The sequence below is a fragment of the Chroicocephalus ridibundus genome, chromosome 15, assembly GCF_963924245.1.
Source record: "Chroicocephalus ridibundus chromosome 15, bChrRid1.1, whole genome shotgun sequence".
Lineage (NCBI taxonomy): Eukaryota > Metazoa > Chordata > Aves > Charadriiformes > Laridae > Chroicocephalus > Chroicocephalus ridibundus.
In genome coordinates, this window is record NC_086298.1 from 13,152,900 (window position 1) to 13,178,032 (window position 25,133).

Here is a 25,133-nt window from a genome sequence, read left to right on the forward strand (position 1 = left end):
TAAATTCTACCCTTTTAGTGAGGCAGACATGAGTGCTGCTAGTAGCGCTTATGTATCTGAAGGGGAAGGGTAGTTTGTAGTGTTTAGACTTACTCCTCTGTGGACAGCAGGTACAATTTCTCTCAAAGTATTCATTTTGTAGTTCAAAAATTTTACTTTTATTGCACTGAGTCTGTGGATATGCAGATAAAGGCATATTACCCGTGTGACAGGAGAATGATCGTCTTGCAGAGATATTGAGAATACTGCTTTTTCCTAACTGGACTCCTGGAGATTTTGATGCTCAGCTCCAATTATCACTGAGAAATTGCTTATTAGGTGCCTTGGACAGTTTTCCCTGTCTCAGCCAATATTCCAGACTGAGCTGGTAGCTCTTATTATTATGAAGGTTATTTAACACTTTCTGTTGAAGTAATCTATTTTCTACTGCTTAATTTTTTTTTTTCAAGTTAGTATGCTCAGCCTGCAGTTTTCTTTTCCTTTCTTTTCTTTTCTTTTTTTTTCTGCACCCGCCTCTTGTTTTTTGTATTTCAGATTAGTCAGGATTATTCCGTTGTTACCAGGGCCAGTGTCTTGCATGTACTAAACAGGATGCCTCTTTCATTTTGGAAAGCTGTAGTGCTTCCATTCATTGGAGCAAGGTTTTGAAAATTGTCAGACAATAGCAGTTGAACAGGGATATGCCTTCTGCTGTTCTTGAGAAAATCTGCCCAAATTAGGCAATCTTGCAAGTCTTTGGAAAAATATGACTTTGTGAGTGCTCAGTAAAAGATATTAATGCTGCAGTCTTCAGAAGTTCTAGTGTGTGCTGGGTACGTTTTGGCCTTGGAGGGGTTTTTGTGGGACAAGATGATGCAGTCACCCACAGAATAATTGAGTGTGCCCCAGTCTGGTCTTTGCAGGAGCGCAGCCAGGCTCTCCATGCCATGGCTTCTCAAGGCCAGGGTGGAGCCAGGTGGCCTCCCCTGCTCCCAGAAGGAAGAACAGTATTAAGGAAGAACAGTGTGGGTCAGTAGTTGGGAGAAAGCAGACTACAGCCAGGAGGGAAAGGGGATGAAAGGCATGGCTGCACTGAGTCATGTTAAACGCCCATTTGACCACTTATGCCTCCTTGATGGTAGCAGACTGGTTCTTCTCTTGTTATGGACTGGTTCTTCTCTTGTTATACTCACCTCAGGGTGAGGAGTGGGGGAAGAGGTGCTGTGGTTGGAGAGGAAACCAGCTGACTCAAGAGACCAAATGTTGCAGGGAAGGAGAATTAGAGATCAGACTAGGATCTAGTTACAGAAACTTGGAGCTGCTGGTCTAGGAACTGTTCTGTGATTGGAATGGCGAGGCTGGTGGGAATGGGGTCGTTTGAGGAGAGACAATTCAAATTGGCAGTTCTGATAGTGAACTTGGGGAGGATGAGAGAACCAGGACTAACTGGGCAATGGAAACAGCAGGAATGAGCTCAGGAGGAGAAAGGGAATTCAAGCAAAAAAAAAAAAGAGGCAAGGAACTAGTAACAAGGAAACAGCTTGGATAAAGAGCATGTGGAGAGAGCAGGGCTGGAGTCTGAGTAGGACAGGTGGGATTGTGACTGTCAGACAGGATGTGCAATGAGATTAGCGTGTCAGGAACAGCAAGTCAAGAGTTTGATGGGATCAGGAGAAAGTGGCAGTGGGTGCATGAAGGGAAGGAAGAAGCATGGGGCAAAGGATGAAGATTAAAAAAGAACTAAACCAGAAAAGTAGTGAAGGGACCTAGCAGCCCTCTTTTGCATGCTTGGCTTTGTAGCATTGCTATTTTTATGTGGCTTTTTCCATGTAACATTTAAGTAGAGTTGGTTTACTGGTTTGAATGTATGTACATTGATTTCTGTGGTTGCATTTTGCACCTTTACTCACTGTAGAAGAATATTTGACCATATCCCCAAATGGGAGCTTTATCCAGGAGTGTGTGCACTGTTGTTTTTCATCCACTTGTTCCATGCAGAAAGCCTTAAGGAATTGTTTAGCAAATAGATTTAAAATGCATTTAGATAATATTTTTCACTCTGCATTATGCTTTCTCTTATGCAGAGATAAATGCTTTAACGCATTTATCTTGTATTTACAAAAGGGAAAAAATGATTGGCATGCAGCAGTGAGTGAATGGAAGTGTGTTTTCTCAAACAAAAGTTAAATGGGGAAGGAAAATATTTCTTGCCCTCTTGAGAGCTGTTGATCTGTCAAACCCTGGTCTTATACGAGTGGCATTCATTAAGACTGTTTAACTACGGTTTTGCTGTAGTAAAAGGAAAACTGGCAGTGGATGAACCGGGAGAGCTGTGATAGAGCACTACATAAATATTTTTCACCCATCCTGCCTCTCTCTCACAGGTATAACAGTCTGAGATACTTTTGGTCGTGTGTTGGCACTGGAAAAGCTTAAAAATAAAGGGTGAGAGGAAGGGATTGTATGTGCTGGTCAAGAGCCTTTATTTCCCCACAACTCTTTTGAGTTGTGCAACATTCATGTTTCACAGAGGATGTTTTTTGGCATATGTTCGTACCTTAACATGTAAAAGCTGAAAAAGTGTGTAACAGCTTTACTTCAGCGTTTGCTGTGTGAAAAAGCTCTAAGCAAACATTTCAGTAGCGTATATGTTGGTTTGTAGTTTCTTTGGTAACTTTGCTTGAAGACACTGTCATCAGCTGATCAGAAAGGCTGCATCCTCCTGAAGGACAGACAGCCTACCCATGGTGATCAAAGCATTCAACACGTAAAGATTCCTGTTGCAGGCTTTACCTGAAAACCCAAATTGTAAGCTGAGCAAATGCACCAGCTATCCTTTAGGTAATGAGAATGCATATCACATGACATGTGTGACACTGTTCCTATTTAAATCAGTGCCCTGGGGATTTACAGCCTTATTTTTGGAAGGAGGTGGGGAGTGTATAGCTAGGTTCCAACTCTATTTAAAGATAAAATAATGTTTCTCTGGCTGTGTGGCTGCATGCAGTCTTCTGAGACGCAACGAAGTAGCCCAGGAAACAACCCTGGAAGGGTGGCAGCATGCATCCATTCCTGGTAAAGCACAATATGAACTGTGAGCACCTCTGCACCTCCTCTTCTGGATAATTGTGGGATGGTTTTTCTTTTTGCATTGTGGCTTTTGCTATCATTCTTGTCTGTGTCATCCTTATACTTGTATTATGTACAAAATTGTTGGAAGTTCCTTTTCCGGAGGTTCAGTATGATTGACATAAACTGTCTTGAAATAGGAAAGCTGTAGTTGTTGAAGAAGACAATTTTTGCAAGAAATGGGCTGTTATGAAACACATGCACCTAATTTAGGCATCTTTGGAGACTGGATCTGCGTAATTTTTGATGCTCTTCGAAAACGCTTAGTCTTGAACAGAAAGCTTGCGTACCATAGTGCCAGCATTTAAAGGTTGTGGGAGTGTGTTGAATTGTTCCAGCTAACAAAAGCCTTTGCTGAGCTAAACAATACAAATACAAATATTTCACTTGGTTATTAGCAGTTGAGGGGAAGTACTTGATAGTTAGGGAACAGCATGACAAAGTAGCACATTCTATTCACGCAAAGGTCAGAAGACATTTGCTTTTATATGATATGTGTGGGTTTCATGCATATCACTATAAAAGTTGTGTTGACTCCAATGTTGAATCTGTTGTTGGCTTGGTGTAGTCATCTTCTGTGGTTTCCTTCTGGGTTAATCTCTGGGAACAAAATATCTGGAATATTGACAGAGTAGTAAAAAGTTAGACTCCATACTTGAAGAGTTGAACAAGTAAAAAAGTGTTGAAACAGTGGAAATTCTGAACCCTTTTTTATAATTAAAATGCAAGATTCAAGTGCTTTTTTCTTTATTCATGATACATCAGCACATGCGGTGTTTGGAAGTTGCTGGTCAGTGGAGCAATATTGATTTCCCTCTGGGGGCAAGGCATTCATCTAACCTTCTCAGCAGGAGGTGAGATTGATTCCTTAATCAGAATAGCAACAATCCATCTTGAAGCTTCCTCAAGGTATTAGGGCTAAATTAAACAGTCTGGGACTAATGTGTAAGCCCTAATGCACTTCAAGAGGCTTTCTTGGATAGGAGAATTTTGAAAATAATCAGAAGATGAACCCAAAACTAAAAGCAAAAAGCCACAGGCACAAGTCACCCTTAAAAGGGGGGACTATAATACATTTTCCTTGTGTGGTGCAGTGCTTGAAGCTCAGATTCTCTTAGGGAAGAAAAGAAAAAATGCATGAACTACATAGCTCTATTCACGGCATTACACGTATAACTTGTTTTCTCTCCTTTGTGTATGTGTTCCATAGCTGTTCCAAAAATAGATACGGTCACAAATATTAAATTAGTAGAATTAAGCATCTTAAAGCCAGGAAATACACCATTTTTTAACCACAGCCACTACTGAGGAAATGTCTGTTCCTAAGTATATTGTATTATGTCTTAATTTTCCAAAATTTTAAGAGTGTGTTTACTTGTGTGCATTTGCAGAGTCTATGGTTATGCATTAATTTCTTGAGGATAAAAACGTCATGGTTGCATTCAGTTTTTCTGGAAATCATTTCATTAACTTGTATGAGGAATGAAACATTATGACTGTGCTTTAGTCTGTATATTAAGTGCCCATAAGAAAGAATTAACTATAATGTGCCAGTGATCTTGTTGGATATGCTTACTGATCATTATGAATGTCATTCATATACAGGAGTACTCAAAAAATAAAAAAATAAAAAAAATGGGGTAGACCACATGGCATTTCTTCAGTCTTGCTCTTAGTTCTTTTCTTAGCCACTTTGTCTCGTTCCACCTCAGTCTGCACACCAAGTCAGGGAAGCTGTAACTTTCCTTCTACGAAATACTGGGATCCTTCCTATAAGGGAACAAATATATTTGGAAGGCCTGAGGACTTTGTAAAAGCTGGAATGTTTTAAGGTGACTCTTTGTTAATAACATCTGTGAAGACATACTGAATGTCCCTGGTAGAAGTTGGCAGGTGCTCTGCCAGAGTATTCTAGCACAACATAAACTTCCTTGGTCCTACTGGTTCATGGCCCACGGGTTTGTGTTTGCAGACAAAACTCTGTTATACAGGGAGATGGCTTTAAACTTTAGGGTTTGTGAAAAATAAGGTCTTTCACTTTTTTGGCTGAGGGCAATGGCAGTTTCAGTCAACATTTGGACCAGAGTTGTAGTTTCCAAAGACTATTTTAAATGGAAGGTATTGTCATTATGACAGCTGAAGAGCCCTGGATGACCTTGTTGCCCTTGCTATGGGAGGGGATGTTCTTGTCAAATGACGAGAAATTCCTTTTCTTTCCCTACCCCTCTGTGTACATAGGTAAGCATGCGTTTGTTTTCTTCTTTCCGTCTCTTCTGCATCAGTCTGGTTCAGAGGCCAAGCTTGCTTTTCCTGCTTGGCAGATAAAGCATCTAGTAGATTCAAGTCAATATCCTCTTTCATATTTTTTAGATGATTCAACTTGTCATCAAGCAAATGGTCTGTTATAAAGTAGTTGGGGAATCATGGGACGTTCAGGGAATGGTGCCGAGAAGCTCCATTTGCTGTATGAAGATCAGTAGCTCTGATCCATCCAAGTCAAAGGTTGGACAGAAGGTTCCTGTTTGTTCTTCAAACAAAGGCATTTTTTCTGTGTTTGGGCGCTCCTTAATCCAACAGACAAAGCAGCAGCAATGTAATGGATGAAAGCTGAAGTAAGCAAAGCATAGATAGAAGGAAGAGCGAAAGGTGAAGAGGAGGAGGGCTGGCACATCGTTAGTGGGATAGTGGGAGTTAAAACAGATTGCCAAGGGACTGGTAGACTTTCTGTCAGAAGGAGCAGCTGTTTATCGAGATTAGAGTCTGTGGGACCACCGTAAGCTTTGGATGTCCGTGGTCGTGTTGTGCCAATGGTTGCATGGAATCTATTTCACATCCACATTAAAAAGAAAATAGAACAAGGAGTATTTTTTTATCTTCATGTCCCAAGATAAAATGCTAATTACTGTTGTATAAACGAGACAATACATTAACTTAGCGTCTGTGTTTTGAAATGTTTGACTTAAAGTTTGTAAACCATGTGATTTTCTTCAGCCTAGACAGAAGAGTACAATGCAATAGGAATTGTAAAGGTAACAAGAAAGTAAAGATATGAAAAGTTCATATAACTTTGGGGATTTTACCTGTAGGGAAATTTATTTTCATGAAACATTTGCACTGATGTAAAATGCTGCTATTTCTCTTTATTAGTATATCTGTTATTTTAGAAATTGCTTGCATTTTGTACTATTGTTCAATTAAACATTTTATGAAGGACTGAACCTTATTCTGCAGCCATTACCTTTATGAGTAATATCAATTATTTCAGTGCAGGCTTTTTGTTTATGCATCCATTGTGTCTGTCTGCATTATGTCTTCAGCTTTTTTTGAGGTGAATAAGAAATTTAGATCATTGTGCTTCATTTAGTAATGCTGACTTTGCTCTCTGAACATCTGTCACTGTTTGCATCAATGTCTGTGCAAGGCAGGGTGATATTCTGAACCTTCATTGCATTTCAGGCATGTTCTTTTCTAAAGCGTTTAAGTCTCTAGTTTCGCAACTAGGAAACCTCTGGTAAAGTAAATTTTCTCTTTTCTGATGTTCTGCAGCAGGATGAGTTGTTTTGTTAATATCCCATTATCTTCTGCTATCTCCCCGTGCATCTTAACTTCCACAAGTAGATTATTTATTTTCAAAAAGCCTGTTCTTTTTCTGTTTCTCTCTGGAATTACTCATAAGATTAACTCATCTCACAAAGTACTTCAGAATTTGCAGTGTATGTTTCCAGAAACATCGACTAAAGTGTAGCGTGATAACCTCCGGCAGGCTTGAGTGCCAGCTCAGGAAGTGTCATGTTTGATGAAGGAAGGTGTCTTACAGATCAATTGAATATAGCAAGTATCATAGGAGCAGCAAATAACTTACTCTGGGTCTAAGACTCCAGAGCACTAGAAGGGGGCTTGCTGATAGTAACTTGGTATTTTAATATAATGGCAAGACTTTTTTTTTTCCTAAAAAGAATAAATATGTTTTGAGGTGGGGAGTTTTCCCAGGTTGTATTTGCCCTGATGAACTGTCATATCCAAAGTCAACATCTTTTACACAAAAAATGAGAACTTTGCCTTTAATATCTTCTGCTTTGAAACTAAATGCTCTAATAACATCTCATTCCAGTAATGACTTAGAAGTGCATCTAGCAAGACTCTTGAGGAATGCTTCTCAGTGTAGCACTTAAATGTCTTCTGCTGTTTTAATAAGTGCATTGCTTAAAGTGTTGTGCTGTTTCAGAAATCCTGCTTATTTTTTTATTTTATTTTATGAACCTGGGAGGAGTTGTCATAACAGTTATTCCTGGAGATCCAGGTTCCCATTGTGGTAGGTAGGCATTGTGTAATCCAGGCATCGATGGGCCCTGTCTTGGAAATTGTGTGATAGGAGTTAAAGACCAGCAGGATGGGAAGGATGGAGCGTATGTCTCTCAAGGACCTGGAAATCGTCCACAGGTGTTAAACCGCTCCCATCTCATTAATGACTTTTCCGGTCTGGGGAAAAAGACAGTAATTTCTCTCGCACCCACGTTTGTTATGAAAGTTCTTATGTGTTGTGAAATTGTAAACTACTGAATAGTTACTGTACTCCGAGACTAAGTTAGAAGGTAAATAGAGGGTATCTATTTTATTATATCTTCTTACACTGAAAATCAATATAGCGTGCTGATACATAACCAAAATAAATTCTCTATACTAGAATTGCAGTGTTCAGTGAATTCTATAAAAAGTCTGTATGTCTGACAGCCACGTTTCAAAGAATTATTTATCCAATGTACTAATTAATTCCCTTCAAATAAATAGTCAGGCAAAAAATGAAATACATCGTCATCAATATTTAATGGCACCTGCTTAAAACCCTCCCAGTCTAGACTTTTGAAGTTGTGTGGGGGTGATATTCACACATCTCTGATAAAGAGAGGATGGAATGTGTGTGTGTCTGTTTTCTTTTTGTTTAAGAAGTTAATTGCTTACTCCTTAAAGATGTAATTGTGTGATGCCCTACATGGCCCTGCTCAAAAATAATGGGCTGGAGGAAACAGCTTCATCTCTCGTTGTGGGCCGTTGCACCATGAATACACATTTGGATGTTACTAGAAAGGGAGTTTCTGTTTCCCGAGTGGGATGAGTTGGTCTCCACCTTTCAGCATGTAGGCTCTTCCAGTTGAAGCAAGCGTGCAGAACTAATACTGAAAGTGGGCTGTATTTTTTCTCTTGCTTCAGGAAAGAGCGAGCCCAAGTGACTGACATCTTATTCTGCACATCACATTGTTTCCTGTTCGGCTGCTGGAACAACACAGCTACAAGCTGACCTAAATTTATGGTTCTCTTGCGAGATGCCGGTCTGCTCTTGAGCTCTTTGTAGTATTTTTATATGTGAACTGGCTGTATTCTTTGTTACTGCTATGTTATCAGCTGCTTATTTTGAATGGCAGGCTTATGGAGAAGTGAATTTGTAACAGATTTGCATGTGATTTGTGGGCAGTGTTTATTCCAAATAGACCTGTAGAGTTGGGGATTCTATTACTTTCTGGAATTGAAACAAACATTTATTAGATTTCCTCCCACAATAGTGGTAGAAAAGAGCAGCATTCCGCTTGCCACCATCCTCTTTTGATACTTCATGGTTTGTTATTGCTGTGATAGGAAAACACAAGCTGCACATTATAATGTAAGCATTCCCTCTGTTTATTTTTTGTTGTTGTTGTGGTAGCCTTCTACTTCATCTTCCAAGAATGTGAGAAGAGTGGAAATCAGGATCGCATATCTGTGTGGTTTTATTCACAAAATTTCACCATGTGTGCTCTGTGCCATAATACTGTCTCAAAACTTAACTAGCAGCTCTCCATTACTTCTAATATGAAGATTTTAATAACATTGAACTGTAGTTTTTATTAGTCCTTTAACTAATAACATCACAATTTACGTGGTGTGGTGGTCTTGTTTTCTTGTTTCTCTTCAAGACAGAATGCTTTTTATTGCTGTCCCAGTAATCAGTCCAAAGTACAGCAAGCAGCTTTGCTCTTTAAAAACTGTAGCACCCTTTCAGAATATATCTTCGGTGCCTCAGATTTTTTCAGCCTGCTAACACATTCAGAACACAGGACAAGCAGCTTAAGATCTGAATGAGATTGTTCACCAAATGAGTTGGTGCGGCATATTAATTTGCTAGCACTCCTAAATGCCTGCAGTGTTACAAGAGCCTGCAATGTCACTAAAATACCAGGAGCTTTGTTGGCTCTAAACTCCTTAAAAGAGAGTTTTAAATTCTTGTCTGCTTGCCGTAGCCTTACCAGCTTTATAAGGAATTTTGAGATCTGTATTTGCAAAATGTTAGGCGTCCTGGGCTTAGCAAAGTTAGTAAGAATCTTTTCCTGGTAGTATTAATTGTCTTGGATTTTCATTGTTCTCTGGGTTTTACTGCATAGCTCATTATTTTGAGAGGCTCCTACTAGTGCTTTTATCTAGACGCCAGTGGCTACATTTATTGCATGTTTTGGTATGTGCTTAATCTCGATGGATAGTCTGGTTGAAAAAATAGTTGCTTTTACGGTTAGGTAAACTAACATAATGTGATTTTGTGGTTTTAATAAGAATGGATGCAGTCAACTTGATTTTTTTTTTTTATGTGTACTTTCCATTCCATCTTAAGTTCGTAAGTTGGTATTTAAATGCAAGAGTAGAACTGATATGACACTTTTCCTCTTTGTGCAGTAAAGCAACCCACCCCCCCAACAGTATTTTGTCTGGCAGTTCTTGGAGAAGAGGGCTATGATCGAGTTTTTAAAACTACAAAAAATTTCAAACCTTAGAAGTTTACTTTTGAGGTCTTAAAATGGATGCTTTTAGTCAGAGATTGAACGCAAACATTTTAGTGAAAGCTGCCTGGATGAGTAAAGCATAACATTACTACCTGCTGCAGCAGAACTTCCATCTGAGGTTTATGAACTGGTACCGATTCACTCTTCAGAACTGGGAGTTGAATATAAAGCTATTGCAGATGCATGTTTAGGAATGGAATTTAAAAAAACAACCAACCAACCAACATTTCGTGCTGTCCCTTGTTTCAGTGATACTGGATTTAGGCAAATACATAGTACTGGAAGATGGGATGGGCAGAAGGAAGTGGTCAGACTGATGTAACATATGTGTTGCTTTTAATCTTAGTCCCAGTAAGCACTGTTTTAAATTGGGTAGTGCTTTTCTTCATGACTGTGTCTAAAAACTAGATTAATAGAAGATGACTGTTGTAATTCCCATTAGGGTTGTGAAAATGCATGCTTATTCAAGTGTTGTGAAGGCTCGAAGTCTGTATCATGGTACCGTCATTGTTAATAGCATGAGTTCTAAAATACTCACATGGTTTTTTTTGGAGCCCAAGGACATGAGATTGTTGCCGCAAGAAAACTACCTTTTGCTCAGGTAGACTGGCCTATCCAGCTGATAAGCAGAATATCCTTGCTGAGGGAAGCAGTCCTTACTTAAAAGGATATCACTTTTCTTGCTCAGGATGGCAAAACGTTATTTATTCTTGATGCTTAGGTTTCAAAGTCGTGTTGGTCAAAAGAAAGTGTAATTGTTGATTTGTTTCTGTAAAATATTCTGTTTCACTTTGAGAGGCTGGAGGCTTTGTAGGGAACCAGGCTAGGAGGCTTGCACAGTCAGTAGATGCCCTAGTTCTAGAAACTGTAATTTTAGGTTATCTTGGTTAGCACAGCATGGTTAACAGAATGAACTTGAGCTTTGTCCGTTGGGGCTTAGTGTGGCCTTACTACAGCATCTTTGTGGGACAGTCAGCAAACCACTGTGTCTTGCTCGCTGTGCTGTGCTTCCCAGCTTGTCTCTGATTTCTCTGTGAACTGGTTCCTGTTTCAGATCTGTTGGGTGTAAAAGCAGCACTTAGCACAACAGGGCTGCTGTTAAGAGCTGGAGGATCTTTGCTGCTGCTACAACTTGCTTCAAATGCTCTGATCAGGTCGTGGGGTGCTTAAAATTTGTGGATGGTAGAGAACATTGTGTTACAAAACTGTTTCTGTACGCTTCATGAGTGTCATGTTTATAAGATGGGAAACATTGATTTCTTCCCATTTTACAAAGCTCTGTGACACATGATCTCTCCATTCTTATGGTGTGAATTTTTGTTAGTGCGATGGAGTTAAATTTACCTCTTTCTCTTTAGATGCTTGTAATTGTCTCATGTCCTGTGGAGAACCTCAAGTATCCTTGAGCGAGTAGCTGGGATCATCACAGCTCCATCACAATCCACGGAGCACTGTGCCTGGCTGCGTGCGTGCTGCTCTACTGAATCTGCAAACCTGAAATGTGTGTGGGAGAACTTTCTCTTGTATTCCAGCATGTAATTTAATTGGTGTTTGTTTGGTAATTTGCCTCAGATTAAATTATTCGTTGTCAGTACTGAGCAAATGCTTTGTGTACTTCTGGTGGGTCAGCGTTTTGCATAATATTTCTCCTTCTTTATTCCACCTACTTTGATGCGTTCATTTATTTTTGCTGCGATCTTATTACTGAGAATTGAGAGAAGCTTCTGTTGGGAAGAGGGGGGAGACCCAGTGGAGTTCCAGAAAGGCTTTATACAGTGATTATTTGGTTAAGGGAAGTGCGATTACTTTTCCTCAGATTTAAACTTTGATTTAACACGAGTTCACACTATAATTAATGGGAGTTGTTACCTGAGGATAAACTGTATAGAAATGGAATGGAACCGAGCATGTGAGAATAAGTATATGCTGTCTCACTCTAAGGGAAAAGAAACTCATGTTGTCAGAGAATCCTTGTTTATTGACAGCAGTATAGGCTTTGATGCAAGGGGGATGTTTCTGATCCTTAGCAAGGCATGTCAGTGGTACAGTTGCCACGTTAGTTTTGATTTGACTATATTTCAGTTTGTTAATCGTAGATTAATTCTGTGGCCATACAGCTGATCTTGTCTTTTGCAGAGGAGAAGCAGCATGGCAAGATTAAACTTAAATTTTGAGTATTTTATGCAAGCGGGATCAGTTTGAAACAATGTTGTTGTCAAAATCAAGACAGATGGCCTGACTCTACAAAGTACTGCAGAGTGTCTGCAAATGCAGCAGGGGGGTTAGTCCCTTTTCTGAAGCGTGAGATGAGATGAGAACGGTGATAGGTTATAGGAGAATATTTGGCAGGATGTTAGCTGAATGTCTTGGTTGCCGTTTTCATAGCTGTAGGAAGAGTTGGATCTTATTGTAATAAAAAAAGCTTTGTGACAAACGCCAATAGATGAATTTAAGGAATAGTGTCTCCTCAGCTTTTTTTCAGCTCTTTGCTTACTTTCTGTTTCTGGCCTAGTTCCAGAAGTAATCTGTTTTGTTTTTTTTTGCTGGTGTTGCTTGACTCCACAGAGTGGAGTGTATGAGTGGATAATACTGAATTATGAAATGCATTTTGAACAGAGTTTGGTAACAAATTTTGCAGTGATCAGATTTGTGTTTGAAATTTAAGTTGAATTTGTGTCTAGGTTTGCAGACGTTTAAAATGCTATGTACTCAGAATGACAGTCGTTCTATCTATTGCATTAGATTACCTGAATTGCATGTATCACACTGAGAAGTCTCCTGTTTTGGAAACTTAACTATTTCTTGGATCAGAGCAGAAGCACCAAATCTAATTCCTGGGTTAAAAAATGGAATGCAATGGCAGATAGAGGTACTTAAGGCATAGCAGTAATCTTACTTGGTTCTGAGTGTGAAGTGGCCCTTAAAATAATCTAGGATTCTGTTTGTAATGTCATGGTATTTAAAATATTAAATGCTTTTTGAACCTCATCTGCAAAGGAGTACTTTAATCTTTTTCAGCTGTTAGTTCCATTTAATTTGGAAAAGAGAGGAGGGAACAGTCAGTTTACAGATTTTCACTTTTCATTTGAACTTTAGGGAAGGGTTTTGGATGTGCTGGGGGGGCTTATTTTTTGACCCTAGCTATTGCCATTGCTCCAATGATTCTAGGAGGCAACCTCCAGCTAAGCAGAACTACAGTGACTTTTAAGGTATTTTTCTTTTCCAAGAGTCTGCATAAACGTCCCATCCCATGCCTGAAGTGGAGTTTGGTAGTCAGTTCTCAGAGTGCTTCATGGCCAGAGGAGGTGAAAATGAGACCAAGGAGGAAAGGCTGTTGTCTTCTGTTTAGTAAATAAATACATCTTTGCATTAGCATCTCTGCAGAAGAGAGACTTGTGCACATGCTCAGTTCTACACCTGACAGGTGATTTATTTAATGGAGATCAGAACAGTTCTAGTGTTGACAAGGCCTTGCATACCTGGCAAGGCCTTTGTGTGTGTTCTGGTGTGTTTTTTTTTTTTCTTTCTTTCCATGTAGCTCATATGGGCTACATTGACATAGAGGGAGATCAAGGACTCTTTATTTCGTAAAGTTTAATAATGTCACTGAATTTTTTTTTAAAGTGATTATAGATATATAAAAAAATCAAAATAAATACCCCCAAACCCAAAGAACACCCCCCTCCGCAATACTACTCTTCCAAAGGATTGAACAGAATGGGATTGAAATTCGAGTTGCTGAACTTCAGCTGCACGCTTAGAGCAGCATGGCGTTTGAAAAGGTTTGATATTAATGATAAAATCATGCACTTTGAGGATGCATAAAACAGCTTGGATATCCTATGTGATGAATCCAGTATGGCATTGGTTTATGAAGAAGTTGGGCTAAAAGCTAGTTTCCACAAAAAACATTCCCACGGACAACTACAGCTTGAAGTATTGTTCTTGTGGATAAGACTTTACAATTGTAATTCAGTATGGTTTTGGATAAGCGCGCAGAATTGCCTTTTTTTCTTGCGTGTGTGTGTTCTTTTAAATGGATCAGCAGGCTTGTTTGTTTTTCTATTGTAGTTATCTGTACAATAAGTAGGAACGCTGTATGGTTCATTTTTAATAATTAGTACACAGCTGCCCAAAGGAGAAACTGTGGGCAAGAGATCTTGTTGATCTTTGTTTTAACAGCTGGTGTTATTAAGGGAGAGCTTCGCAGAATGGAAAAAAAGAGGATGAAAATCAGTCAACAGCGAATCCAAAGATGTAGCCAGGCACCAAAAGATTTACTGGGAATTTGTTCTAAAATTGCATTTGTTCAAATTATTTCAGAATAAAAAGAATGGGTGTGTATTAAATGAGGGAAGTGGGATGGTGCTGGGGAACAGTGAAAAGTTGCAACATTGTCAACTGAAAACAACAGTTTTCTTCCTGGAACAACAAGAACATATATTTAGCATTGTTACCATGCTGCAACTCCTGAGGGAGGCAGCTCGGAGCTGGAGCTCTGCTGCGGCTCATGATTTATCCCATCCCAACAGCAGAGTGATACACACCAGAATCTGCTCATTTTCAAAGCTCTTGTTTATAACACACAGAACAGTGAATCCCTGTGGGTTGTTGCAGCTTTCCATCTGCAGCTCTGGATACCGTCAGCAAAACCCAAATCCTTGTCCCATTCCTATTCCCCCAGGAGGAGCAGAAGGAAGAAGTTAGCATTGCTTTGTTTTGTTTCTTTGTGTTTTTAAATGTGTTTTGTGGTTATCATTAATGCTAATGGTAGAGATGCATCATCTCTCTGGGGCCCAGTAGATTTTAGTAGTTATGAGCCTTGTTTAGCTTTTGCTTAGCTAATGAGTCTGGATTTTAAGGTCTTGATTCTGCTTCTTATCCCCATACCTAGTAGGAAGTAAGTTCACTTAAACCAGTTGAATTGCGCTAGAATCACCAAAAGGAGAAGCAGCATGAGCATGTTTGTCTTCAGTTTCAATAACTGAACATGTACAGAAAAAGGTTGAAATGCACTCAGTCCTTCAATAAAATAGTTGGTATTTCTGACCTTACATCTGGCATTAGTTGAGGTTTCTCTCTTATTATCTTGCTCTTTAAGAGCTTTCTTATATCCTGGGTTGTAATTTGCACATTATAATGTATTTTGAAACAAAACTGTGTCCCGTTGTGGTGTTTCTTGCGTGTATTTTATAAGCAGAATTCTATGCTTGAAAAGAAGTGTTCATTTCTGAATGGTCTGCTTATGACAGATGGTTTTCGTTGTGGTGAAGTCGTGCAGTGCCTCAAACCTCAATATGTGTAAACTTATTTGAAGGAAATGAATTGCTGCTGCAGCATGGCCTTCTATGAAAAGTGTCCTTGGACATCGTGAACAGTGTTTTTGGAGCCTTACCTTTTCCTTATTCGAAGAAAACTAATGTTCGTTTTCAAGAGCATGAAATTTTGACACCTCTAAGATGTACACTTCCTCTTTCAAGAGATGTAACACAACTTTCTTAGACACTTATACTGATAACAGCAGATGACTTGTGTCAAGTCACTAACACCTCTGTACGGCCTTTTCAGGTAATCGTTTAGATAAAAATGGAACAGCACCTATATAATACAACCTCTATAATAGATGGATTTAGGTTCTTCCACGTGTGCCACCCAGGGCATTTAATCTACAGAATTTCACACCAAAATCTCCCCGTTCCAAGAAAACCAGGCTTCCCGTTAGCTTTTTGCCTGCAAGAGGACCGACTGTCTCTTTGTCCCTAACTGTCTGGTATCCTTTGATTCACTTGCCGTTCCTTTTAATCACCTATTGCTCATCAGCTCTCTCCTGCTCCAGCTGAGCTGTTCACATCCTCCTGCCTTCCCACTCCCCAGAATTAATCATTCCTCCTTGTTGTCTTACCTTTCGCAGCATCTTTTTAAGTTGCTGCAGCACAAGCAACCACATCCTCTCTCGTATGGCACATCCTCTCTCTCACCTTCCTTCCTGGCTGCTGTGTTAGCACTCTTACTTGCCCTGTTGCTATAGAGAGACCACAAGTTCTGCTTTACCACATCCTTTGTAGGATACAACAGGCTAAGGGGGAGGAGAAGGCCTGGTTTGATACCAGGAAGGCAGAGGTAGAGGGTTGGGGTTCTAATAGGTTTGGGCTCTGTTGAGGAAGGCTGTTTGCTGTAGTGGTAAGAGCAGCCCCTGGTGCCAAGACCAGGAGGTTTCTTGCAGGAGCACCTGCTCCTTCTGGAGCTCCGACACTCCTGCGTCTGCAGCTGGGCAGCAGCAGTGACTCAGGGGCTGCTGGAGGCTGCAGGAGGGAGCAGTTTCAGTTCATGGTTTAAGCTGTCAGCAGAGAGAACTAGACATTGAGAGCGTGTGTGCATGAACGTCTTGGCAGTTGGTGACAAGGGTTGTACTCACACAGGGAAGCGTCCTCCCGTGAGCCACATGTCAGGTTGTGCAAGGCTTCTGTAAGAGGTGGGACAGTGGAGTCACCAAGGCGAGTTCTCGGGCCGTGTTCCTGCTGACCTGCCTGGCAGGCGGAGGGGTCTTGTTGCCGACCCGATGATCTGTGCTGCTGCTGAGGGAGTCGCTCTCGCTCCCATCCCTGTTTTCACAGCTCATTACTTGGCTTTGCACTGCACCTTGTCCTGCTCCCTGCAGCCTCTATTGCATTTAGGGTCTGGTGGTGTGCATCACCCTCTCTACTACAAGCTCATAAGCTACGCTAGTTTGAAGACAAGTTCAGGATTTTCATTTGTGGGGGATGTACCGATGCAGATTTCCTGTAGGTGAGTCTTTTTGTTAGGTGTTGCAATTTAATTTGTTCCCTGGCAGCCCTGACAATCTGGTTGTACTCCCAGAACTGGCCTTGCCTCGGTGTGGCTGTAATACTGGTTTTGCTCTCCGGGTGCTGGCCCCTGTGCTTTATGCTCGGGTGGCTTTTTTCAGAAGCACTTTTTATTTGACTTCACTCAGGTTTCCATCAAGGTAGGATTAGGGTATGGCCGAAACCTGTCTGTGAGACAGCACTTCTGCTTAATTAGCAGGAGGGGTCACTCTTGAGTTTGTGGAAGGTGGTTTTCTGGGTGGGGATGAGTGTGGTTGTTCTCTGGAGCAATTAAGAAGGTTACTCCCTGTTGCTACCCTTTGCTGGGCAAAGGGCCTTGCTATTATACTAGGGCAACATTATTTTAAATCCAAATGAAAATTGGCATAAGTATTAGAACTTGCTTTGCTTTACAGCTTCAGCAAAATGCTGAAGAGAGAAAGCATTTCAAGGCTGAAATATAGACCAGAAACTGCTTAATTCATAATGTTTATTGTAACAAGTGGGACAATTGGAGGTGAGTTTATCTAGTAACATAAAATATATTTCAACATAAAACATAGTCAGTTTCCTCTATAAGTTTTTCAAGTACAAACTCTTGATTTCTGGGATCCCCCCCGCCCCAAGCTTGAAATGCACTCAACTGCCTAATGATGCAGCAAAGAATCTTATTTTAGTTTCTGTTTTCTCCTACATAAATCAAGTTTTGAGGTGAATCGGAAGAGGTAAAGGAATAGTTAAAAACCTTTTGGGCTTTATGGAAAAATACATTTAAGGGATGGCGATGAAGGGAAAATGGAGCTGGAAAAATAAGATGGATTTTTTTTCTGGGGTATTTATTATGCAGCTTGAGTGGAAATATGCATGTTTAGGGTGAAAGGTTAGGAAGAATTTATTTAGTACTCAGAGGGTAAAATGAAATTAAACGTGGATGAATAGGAGATCTGCATGGAAAATGCTGTGAACTTAAATAGTTTTGTGAACGAGAACCGGATATACAGGGGTGATGGAAGGGTAGATTCATAAAACAGCCAGTAAAGCCACAGCATCATTTCAATGTAAAGCAAAAAGAGATGGTGTCCCTGTCCCTTCAGTACGGCTTCCATGGTGCCATCAGTCCTCCTTGTCTGTGCTGCGTGAAGCAAAAGGTTAGTGTCCTGTACTCCATTTCATACTTAACATACTTCACATGTATAAACACGGATGTTTGTTTAGTTGTCATTAACTGAGGATTTCACTGACTATAGCAGACAAGTTTTGTGTGGGAAGTTGTCCCTCATCAGTAGTGGCTGAGTCAACAGATGCTGAAGTGCTTTCGTATTTTCTGCTCATCTTTGTTTTCTGGAAGGCTCTTGCAGTGGTAGCCTGTACATTATGCATTTTCTTTCATTAATAATTTGCCTGAAGACTGTTAACATTTGCATGTAGCTTTATTGTAGGTCTCTGAGGATCTGTGATCTGAATTCTGTTGTATTCTGCCAGCACTGTAGTGCCATATGGGACTTAACTGAGCCTATGAAGGTATCATCATCTTGTTAATCATTTTTCTAATTCGGAGTTGTTAAACCATGGAATCTAAAAAAGTAATTTAGAATTTGATCACTGTAATGTATTCTCGATCTTCACTTTAATTCCTTTTTGCCTACGGAAATGGGTGAGAGTATTTAAAAAAAAAATAAAAAAAAGAGGCCATGGGAGGACAAGGTATGAACCAGAGGTGAAAATTAGCGTTTAGTTCCCCTAGTCCTACTTATGTTTTTAGGACAGTGGATAAACAAGTCATTTTGGGAGGAAGCAGAATCAAACTCCCTGGAGAGTGGGGCAGTAGAAAGTCTTCAAATATTCTTAATGATTAAGTCATGGGTCTCTTATTATGTTGCTGGATTAGAATTACAGGAAGAATATACTAAATATAAAGGCTTTGTTTTTATGTTATTAGCACCTGAATTTTCAGCATACTCTTTCTTCACTACTTGTCTCTGTCTTGGCATTCTTCTTAATTTCACCTCCTGCACCACTACCTGTGAAAACAGCAGGAGTGACAGTGACAGTTCAGTCTGGTTCCTGGCATAGTAAACACGGCCACTTGAGTCTTGTTTAAGCAGGTTTGACATGATGATCGAAATTGCAGAATTAACTGGTGAAGTCTCCCAGAATCTAATCTTTTGTTCACACTTGAAACCAAATAGAAATCCCAGGACTTCTGGCCTAGCTGTATGGTGGAGTTGGACTCCACATCATCAGGCTTTCTGTTTGTGAAAATCACTTTACTGGACACGGGAAGTGCAGCGACCAGAGGGAGCCTTGTCTGGCTGCAGAGAGCCTGGGACCGTAACTCACAGCAATAGTGGGGACACCCCCTTTATTTCAGTAGATCCTACAGCTGCAGCTCCTTGGTGGCAAACTAAGGTCCCATCCGTCACTGGATCTGACAAATCTTTGGGTTGAACTAGTTCACGATAGATGGAAGTGCTCTTGAAAGAGGAAGGAATATCTTTCTGAGTTGATCTTCAAAGACCACATGAATAACACTTTCTTTATTGCTCAATTGGTTGTACTCCATGTTATGTGCTTTAGAAATGGGAAGAAAGCTTTTTTTTTTTTTTAATGGCTAACTTTCTTCTTCCCAAAATATTTTGCATAGCTGGGGAATGTGGCTTCAGGAGAACAGTTGAGAAGTGAGTGGATTTGACAGCTTAAGGCAGCCCTTTAAAATGAGGAAAAGCAAATAGGCTGTGCTATTTCCATTTTAAGCATTGTCAGTGTAACAAGCATGCAGCCGAGTTTCAGAAAGAATGCATGAACGTGAGGTTATTTGGGCAGCGGTAAAAATACCAGGAGAGAATTAATGGAAACAGAAATGGAGTTAAATACACTTTGCCTTAGGGATAAAATTTTCAAAGCACTCTGGGTACTTGGATGTCCAATTCCTGTTCAAGTTAATGACGTTAATAAAGTTGTTCTTTCCTCTTTTGAGCTTTAACTTTTGTGTGCATGCTCAAGAATGTGTTAAGCTCTGAACTAATATAAAAACGCTGTTTGTTTCAAGCAACTAGCGGCAGAGGCTCTCCTTTCCCACCCCTGTGAAGGCAGGGGGTCAGCTCCTATGTCCAAACTCCTCCATCATAATGGTATGAGGTTCAACAAGGCCAAGTGCCGGGTCCTGCACTTGGGTCACAACAACCCCATGCAGTGCTACAGGATTGGGGCAGAATGGCTTGAAAGCAGCTCGACAGAAAAGGACTTGGGAGTGTTGGTTGACAGCCGGCTGAATATGAGCCAGCAGTGTGCCCAGGTGGCCAAGAAGGCTAACAGCATCCTAGCCTGTATCAGGAATAGTGTGGTGAGCCGGACTAGGGAAGTGATCATCCCCCTGTACTCGGCACTGGTGAGGCCCCACCTCGAGTACTGCGTTCAGTTTTGGGCCCCTCGCTACAAGAGGGACATTGAGGTGTTGGAGCATGTCCAGAGAAGGGCTACAAAGCTGGTGAGGGGCCTGGAGGACAAACCTTATGAAGAACGACTGAGGGAGCTGGGGTTGTTTAGCCTGGAGAAGAGGAGGCTGAGGGGAGACCTTATCACCCTCTACAACTACCTGAAAGGAGGTTGTAGAGAGATGGGGGCTGACCTCTTCTCCCTGGTGACAAGTGATAGGACGAGGGGAAACGGGTCCAAGTTACGTCAGGGGAGGTTTAGATTAGATATTAGGAGACATTTTTTCACTGAAAGGGTTATTAAACATTGGAATAGGCTGCCCAGGGAGGCGGTGGATTCACCATCCCTGGAGGCGTTTAAAAAAAGGGTAGATGGGGCACTGAGGGACATGATTTAGAAGTGGCTCTTGTCAGGGTAGGCTAAAGGTTGGACTCGATGATCTTAAAGGTCCATTCCAACCTCAACAATTCTATGATTCTATCACTTGGGGAAGGCGTGAAGTGTTTGTACTGGCATGCACTGCTGTCCCTGTGAAGCTGGTGGAATCTGATGAAGAGGAATGAGTTACAGCTGTATGAGTAGTTTAATTATGTGTATATCTTGATTGCCAATCAAAAGTCTGTTCTTTTTAATAAGCTGTTGATATCACAATAAGTGCAGGGACTTGAAAATGGGAGAACATGAAATTTGGCAGGTTGGAAGGCCAAAAGGACATAGGCAATAATGTGAAGGCTACCGAGATACAGGACTCATTGTCAGTGCAGTATTTTGCTCAAGAGTGTTCTTAGATGTAAACCAGTCTCTGAGTCAGAGGAAAGTAGTGAATGCTTCTAGAACATGTTTTCATGTTTCTTTTTCAGAGAAAGCAGGTGCAAAGTGACCTTTTGTTCCTCCCCGCCTTGCTGTGGTCTGGTGGGAGCATTCTCACTGAACACTGTGTCATGGTTCTTGTCTTGTTTTCTTGCTTTTGTTGAAGAATGCTAAAGCCTTGTGGAATTCATTGTTTTCTAATGTTATCCCTAACTGGAAGGGTGAGTAAGCTGCAAAAACGAACAGAGAAGAGTATGTGTATTGAAATTGAAAGCTGAAACAGCAGCTCATGGAGGTATCCGAGCCATCTGCCAGCTAATGACCGAACCTGCACAGCTGCAGTGGCACACTTTACCTGCTAAACCTGCAGCCATCGCTGGGGGGGATGGTCATTTTGTGTCGAATCCACGTGCTGCTCTCATTAGGCTGCTTCTGGCTGTAGAGCCAAGTCCCTTCAGAGCCGAGACAGATGAATCCTCACAAGCTGCACTCTTGCTTTTTTTGTCCGGTAGATGCTCCTCAGCCACCAGCTTCTTCCTGGCTTCAGTGCGACACTGGTACCTTTAAAATCCTTGTTGAGTTTTACTGTTTGAGTATGAGAAGCTTCTTACGCCCAGTGCTACAAGTGCTTAAGTTAACCAAAGTACTAGCTAATTTACTGATGGCACTTCCCCCTTCATTAGAACTTTTCTTTTTTTCTGGGATTAATTACCATGAAGAGCTTTTTTTTTGAGCTCTAAAATGATTCTGGAGTTCAGTGAAAACTGAAATGAAACATTGTACTGGAGTTTGGAAATCTTTGGAAGAACTTACTTTTCTACAGTCTGCTTCTGGTAAATCTTTTGTGGGATAATCAATCTTATTTGAAGGCATGATATTGTTGCTAAGTACTCTCAAAAATCTGCTTTTTAGAAGTACTGGTTTTGCATTGATTGCATGTATCGCCAGACTTGGGTTTCCATGAATTAAAGGTTATGCTTTATGATCAAAGCATTCTGTGTACTCTGTCATCCCTGTGATTCATTAGCTTGAACACAGAGCCTTTGCCTAACTTCATCTTGCTGAGCAGATCCACGAAACAGGGAGGACTGTCTGTGCTAGGTCCCTCTGTCTGTACTGCCTTTCCTTTGGAATCTTATGCTCAGCAAGGGATGGCGTTGACAATTTTACTAATGTTTTTCATCCCTAAGGAACGCAGAAAAACAAACAAATAATGGAATACATGACTCCGGTGTAACACACTGTTGTGGGGCATTGCCTGCTTAGTGAAATGGCATTTGGGCCAAAACTCTCCCATGCCTGGAAGAGGCCAAACTCTTCAGCAAAGTCTGCAGAAAGCTAAATTTCACCTTGCCTTGCTGCTAGATAGCGGAGATCAGTGCTTGTTAGTTTATCTGGTTGAGGTTCTTCTGGTTACAGCTTGGCGCAGGACAAGTGTCTCTGCTCGCTTTATAAATAGAACGTTAGCATCTTCCCACAGTTGGTCTGTTCAACAGCTGCGCCCCGGTGTATCCGCCTTTGCACTGCGCATCATGGAGTTTTCTTTTGGCAAACTTGACCTAGTGAGGCCGCTGAAACATTCCAGTAGATCCATCTATGGGATAACAGACCACACCGAGGCAGCTACCTGGAGCCATTTTCAGGTTTTTATTCATACTCTGGCCTAAATGGTGCTCGGAGAATTGAGTTGGGGTGACAATGATGGTGATGGAAGAGGTTTGGACAACTCACCAAGATTGCCTTTCCAGGGTGAACCTGCTGTACCTTTCTGTGCAGTCAGCAGCCTGAATTATCTTGAAGGGCAGGATCTCCTTGAAAGGCATTCTTTCTTATGGGAAACCACGACCTTTTCTCTTTGGATGGAGCTGCAGTAAAATGCTAAGTTAGTTTCTCGCGTCTAGTATGGTATATCTGATAAAGGTGGTTTAATTTGCTTACAGGGATTAGGGAGTGGATCTCCCTCCCTGAGATTTCCCTTGTCAAAGTTGGGAGTGTGTGTGAATGCATGTAAACTTGTGAGTAATGGACTGCCTCGTAGAGTATTTGTTTTATATGCATGAGTTTATGTTAAATAATGTAAATTGTGGAAGAGTAGGGTTTGGGGTAGCTACAAGACTTCTTTATCAGAAACCTTAAAAAGGTCGTGTTTGCACTGCTTTCTTGACGCCAGCATAAACTGAGAGATGTAGAGGTTGGGTATTTGAAGCAGAGCAGAAGGTGCCTCATTGTGCTGGTGTCGTACTCCAGACACCACACCATGTTCTGTCCTCATCTGAGCCCGCTGGGAGCAGGAGAGGTCCGTGATGTTACGCAGGTTGTCTTTGTATTCTCCCCAGCTGTGAAATTGTCTGAAACAGGGAGTTGTCTATATGCAAATACATACTGGCTTGGTCCACATCTTCCCTTTCTGCAGAATACGTACATCCTCTTTTTGAGTTAATGATGTTACATTGGTTTAAGGGTGATTTATATTGCTGGAAGTCAGGCTTTCATTCTGTGTAGTTTGAATATTTTTTTTTTTCACTTGCCCTTAACCATTTTTTCTTAGTTCCTGGAGCACAAGGCTTAGATATTTTTTTACTATTTTTGTAACTTTATACTATTGACCTTTTGCTGTTCTTCCTGTAGCGCCTCTTTAATTGACTAATAGTGATATAATTTCAACCGAAGCCTAGTCTGGTTTGGCTGAACTGGTTTAAAATAGTACCTTATGCTAAACTACAGCTAATACGCAGATACAGAAGCCCAGTGTGTCCTATTCCATGCATATTACCTGCTGTCTTAACTAGCTTCTTGCTAGAGTTCTGGAAGTTTTCCACCTCTAATGTGATTCCTATTTCTTTCCTTGAAAATACAGTTAAAACATTTTTGTTAGCACGTAGCAGTTTCTGTGTACGTGACTCTTGTTCAATGCCGGAAGAATCTCTCGTGATACCAATCTAATTTACTGTCAGAGCCAGAGATGCTATAAAGCAGAAAGTGGTATTTGCTTAAAAGCAACATATTCAGAAACTAGGCTTTGTAGTAGTTTTCTGTTGGTTTTCTACTCTCTGCACCTAAGGAATTGGGTTTGTATTGCTTTGATAACATTCGATGGTGGCTCAACAAACTGAAAGTCGTAATACCACATCTTTGGCAGATAGAAAGAAGCATCGCTTCTGTCAGAGGCTTTAATTGTGGCAGCTAAGCATCTGCCCCAGATCTATTGCTGTGTACCACTTTTTGGAAAATGTTGTAAATTTGACCTTTGTACTGCAGATGTATAAACTTATTCTCTATTTTCCATGTAAATCATAATGGTTTACATGCCAATGTGTGTTATGATGCCAAATAAGTGAGGCTGATATAAAAGATCTTGTTTACACTGTGTTTCTGTCAGGATAATTACTCAGTATATCACAGTTTAAAAAGTATTTTTAAAGAAATATTACAGAAACATTAACTCCTTAATGCTGTATGGAATGGATGATTATGGAATTTAAGTGTTGTTGAAGTAACCAAGTTTTAAAAAATAAGGTAATTTTAGGTTAACTCTGTAGGTAGTAATAAGCTGGCTTGGATAATTAATTTGGATTTAGAGTTGCTTAATTTCTCTTGGCATTTGCAAATCCCAGACTGACTTGTGGAATGTTCTTGATTGAAAAAGATTTTATTGAAAACATGTGTGGCTGTGTTTGAGGGCAACAATGTTTTAAGAACAAAGTAGCATCTGTATGGAGGTAGACAAGAAGACTTGCTGTAAACATAGCTAATGTCATTTTTTTGTGGCATGATTTGATTTAGAACAAACCAGGCTATAGGGGAAGTAATTTCAGTTCTGTAAAAAGCTGTTCAAAATGATATTCTAAATTCATAATACTGACAAAGCTTGAATATAAATCTATATTTTCCAGACTAAAATCAGAATTATTAATTAGGATATGACCTCAAATTCATGGAACTTTATTAACTCTTTAGAGTACAATGAGGTACTGGCAAGAGGATCCATTTGCTATCCTTTGTCTAAATATGTCCTTATATTAGAAAATTGTGTTCAGTAGAAGTGCCAGGATTTCTGAAATGAAACTGATTCAGAAATGAGGAATGAAGAATGGTACTGTATCTGTCTCATTAAGAGACAGATTTCTGTTGATTTAAAAACCCGTGTCGC

At 40.5% G+C, this 25,133-nt stretch overlaps 1 protein-coding gene across 11 annotated transcripts in view; it reads left to right on the forward strand.

Annotated features, from left to right (window-relative positions):
- Window positions 1-25,133, forward strand: part of FNBP1 (formin binding protein 1) — a 99,231-nt gene that overhangs the window by 7,485 nt on the left and 66,613 nt on the right. For 10 of the 11 annotated variants that reach the window (XM_063353384.1, XM_063353385.1, XM_063353386.1 and 7 more), the window contains exon 1: window positions 17,779-17,886. The exons of the other annotated variant lie outside the window; for it this stretch is intronic. In XM_063353384.1, coding sequence (XP_063209454.1) covers window positions 17,812-17,886 — 75 coding nt within the window. In that variant the 5' untranslated portion in view covers window positions 17,779-17,811. Of the gene's footprint in view, window positions 1-17,778; window positions 17,887-25,133 lie in introns of those variants that run through there. 11 annotated transcript variants of the gene reach the window in all.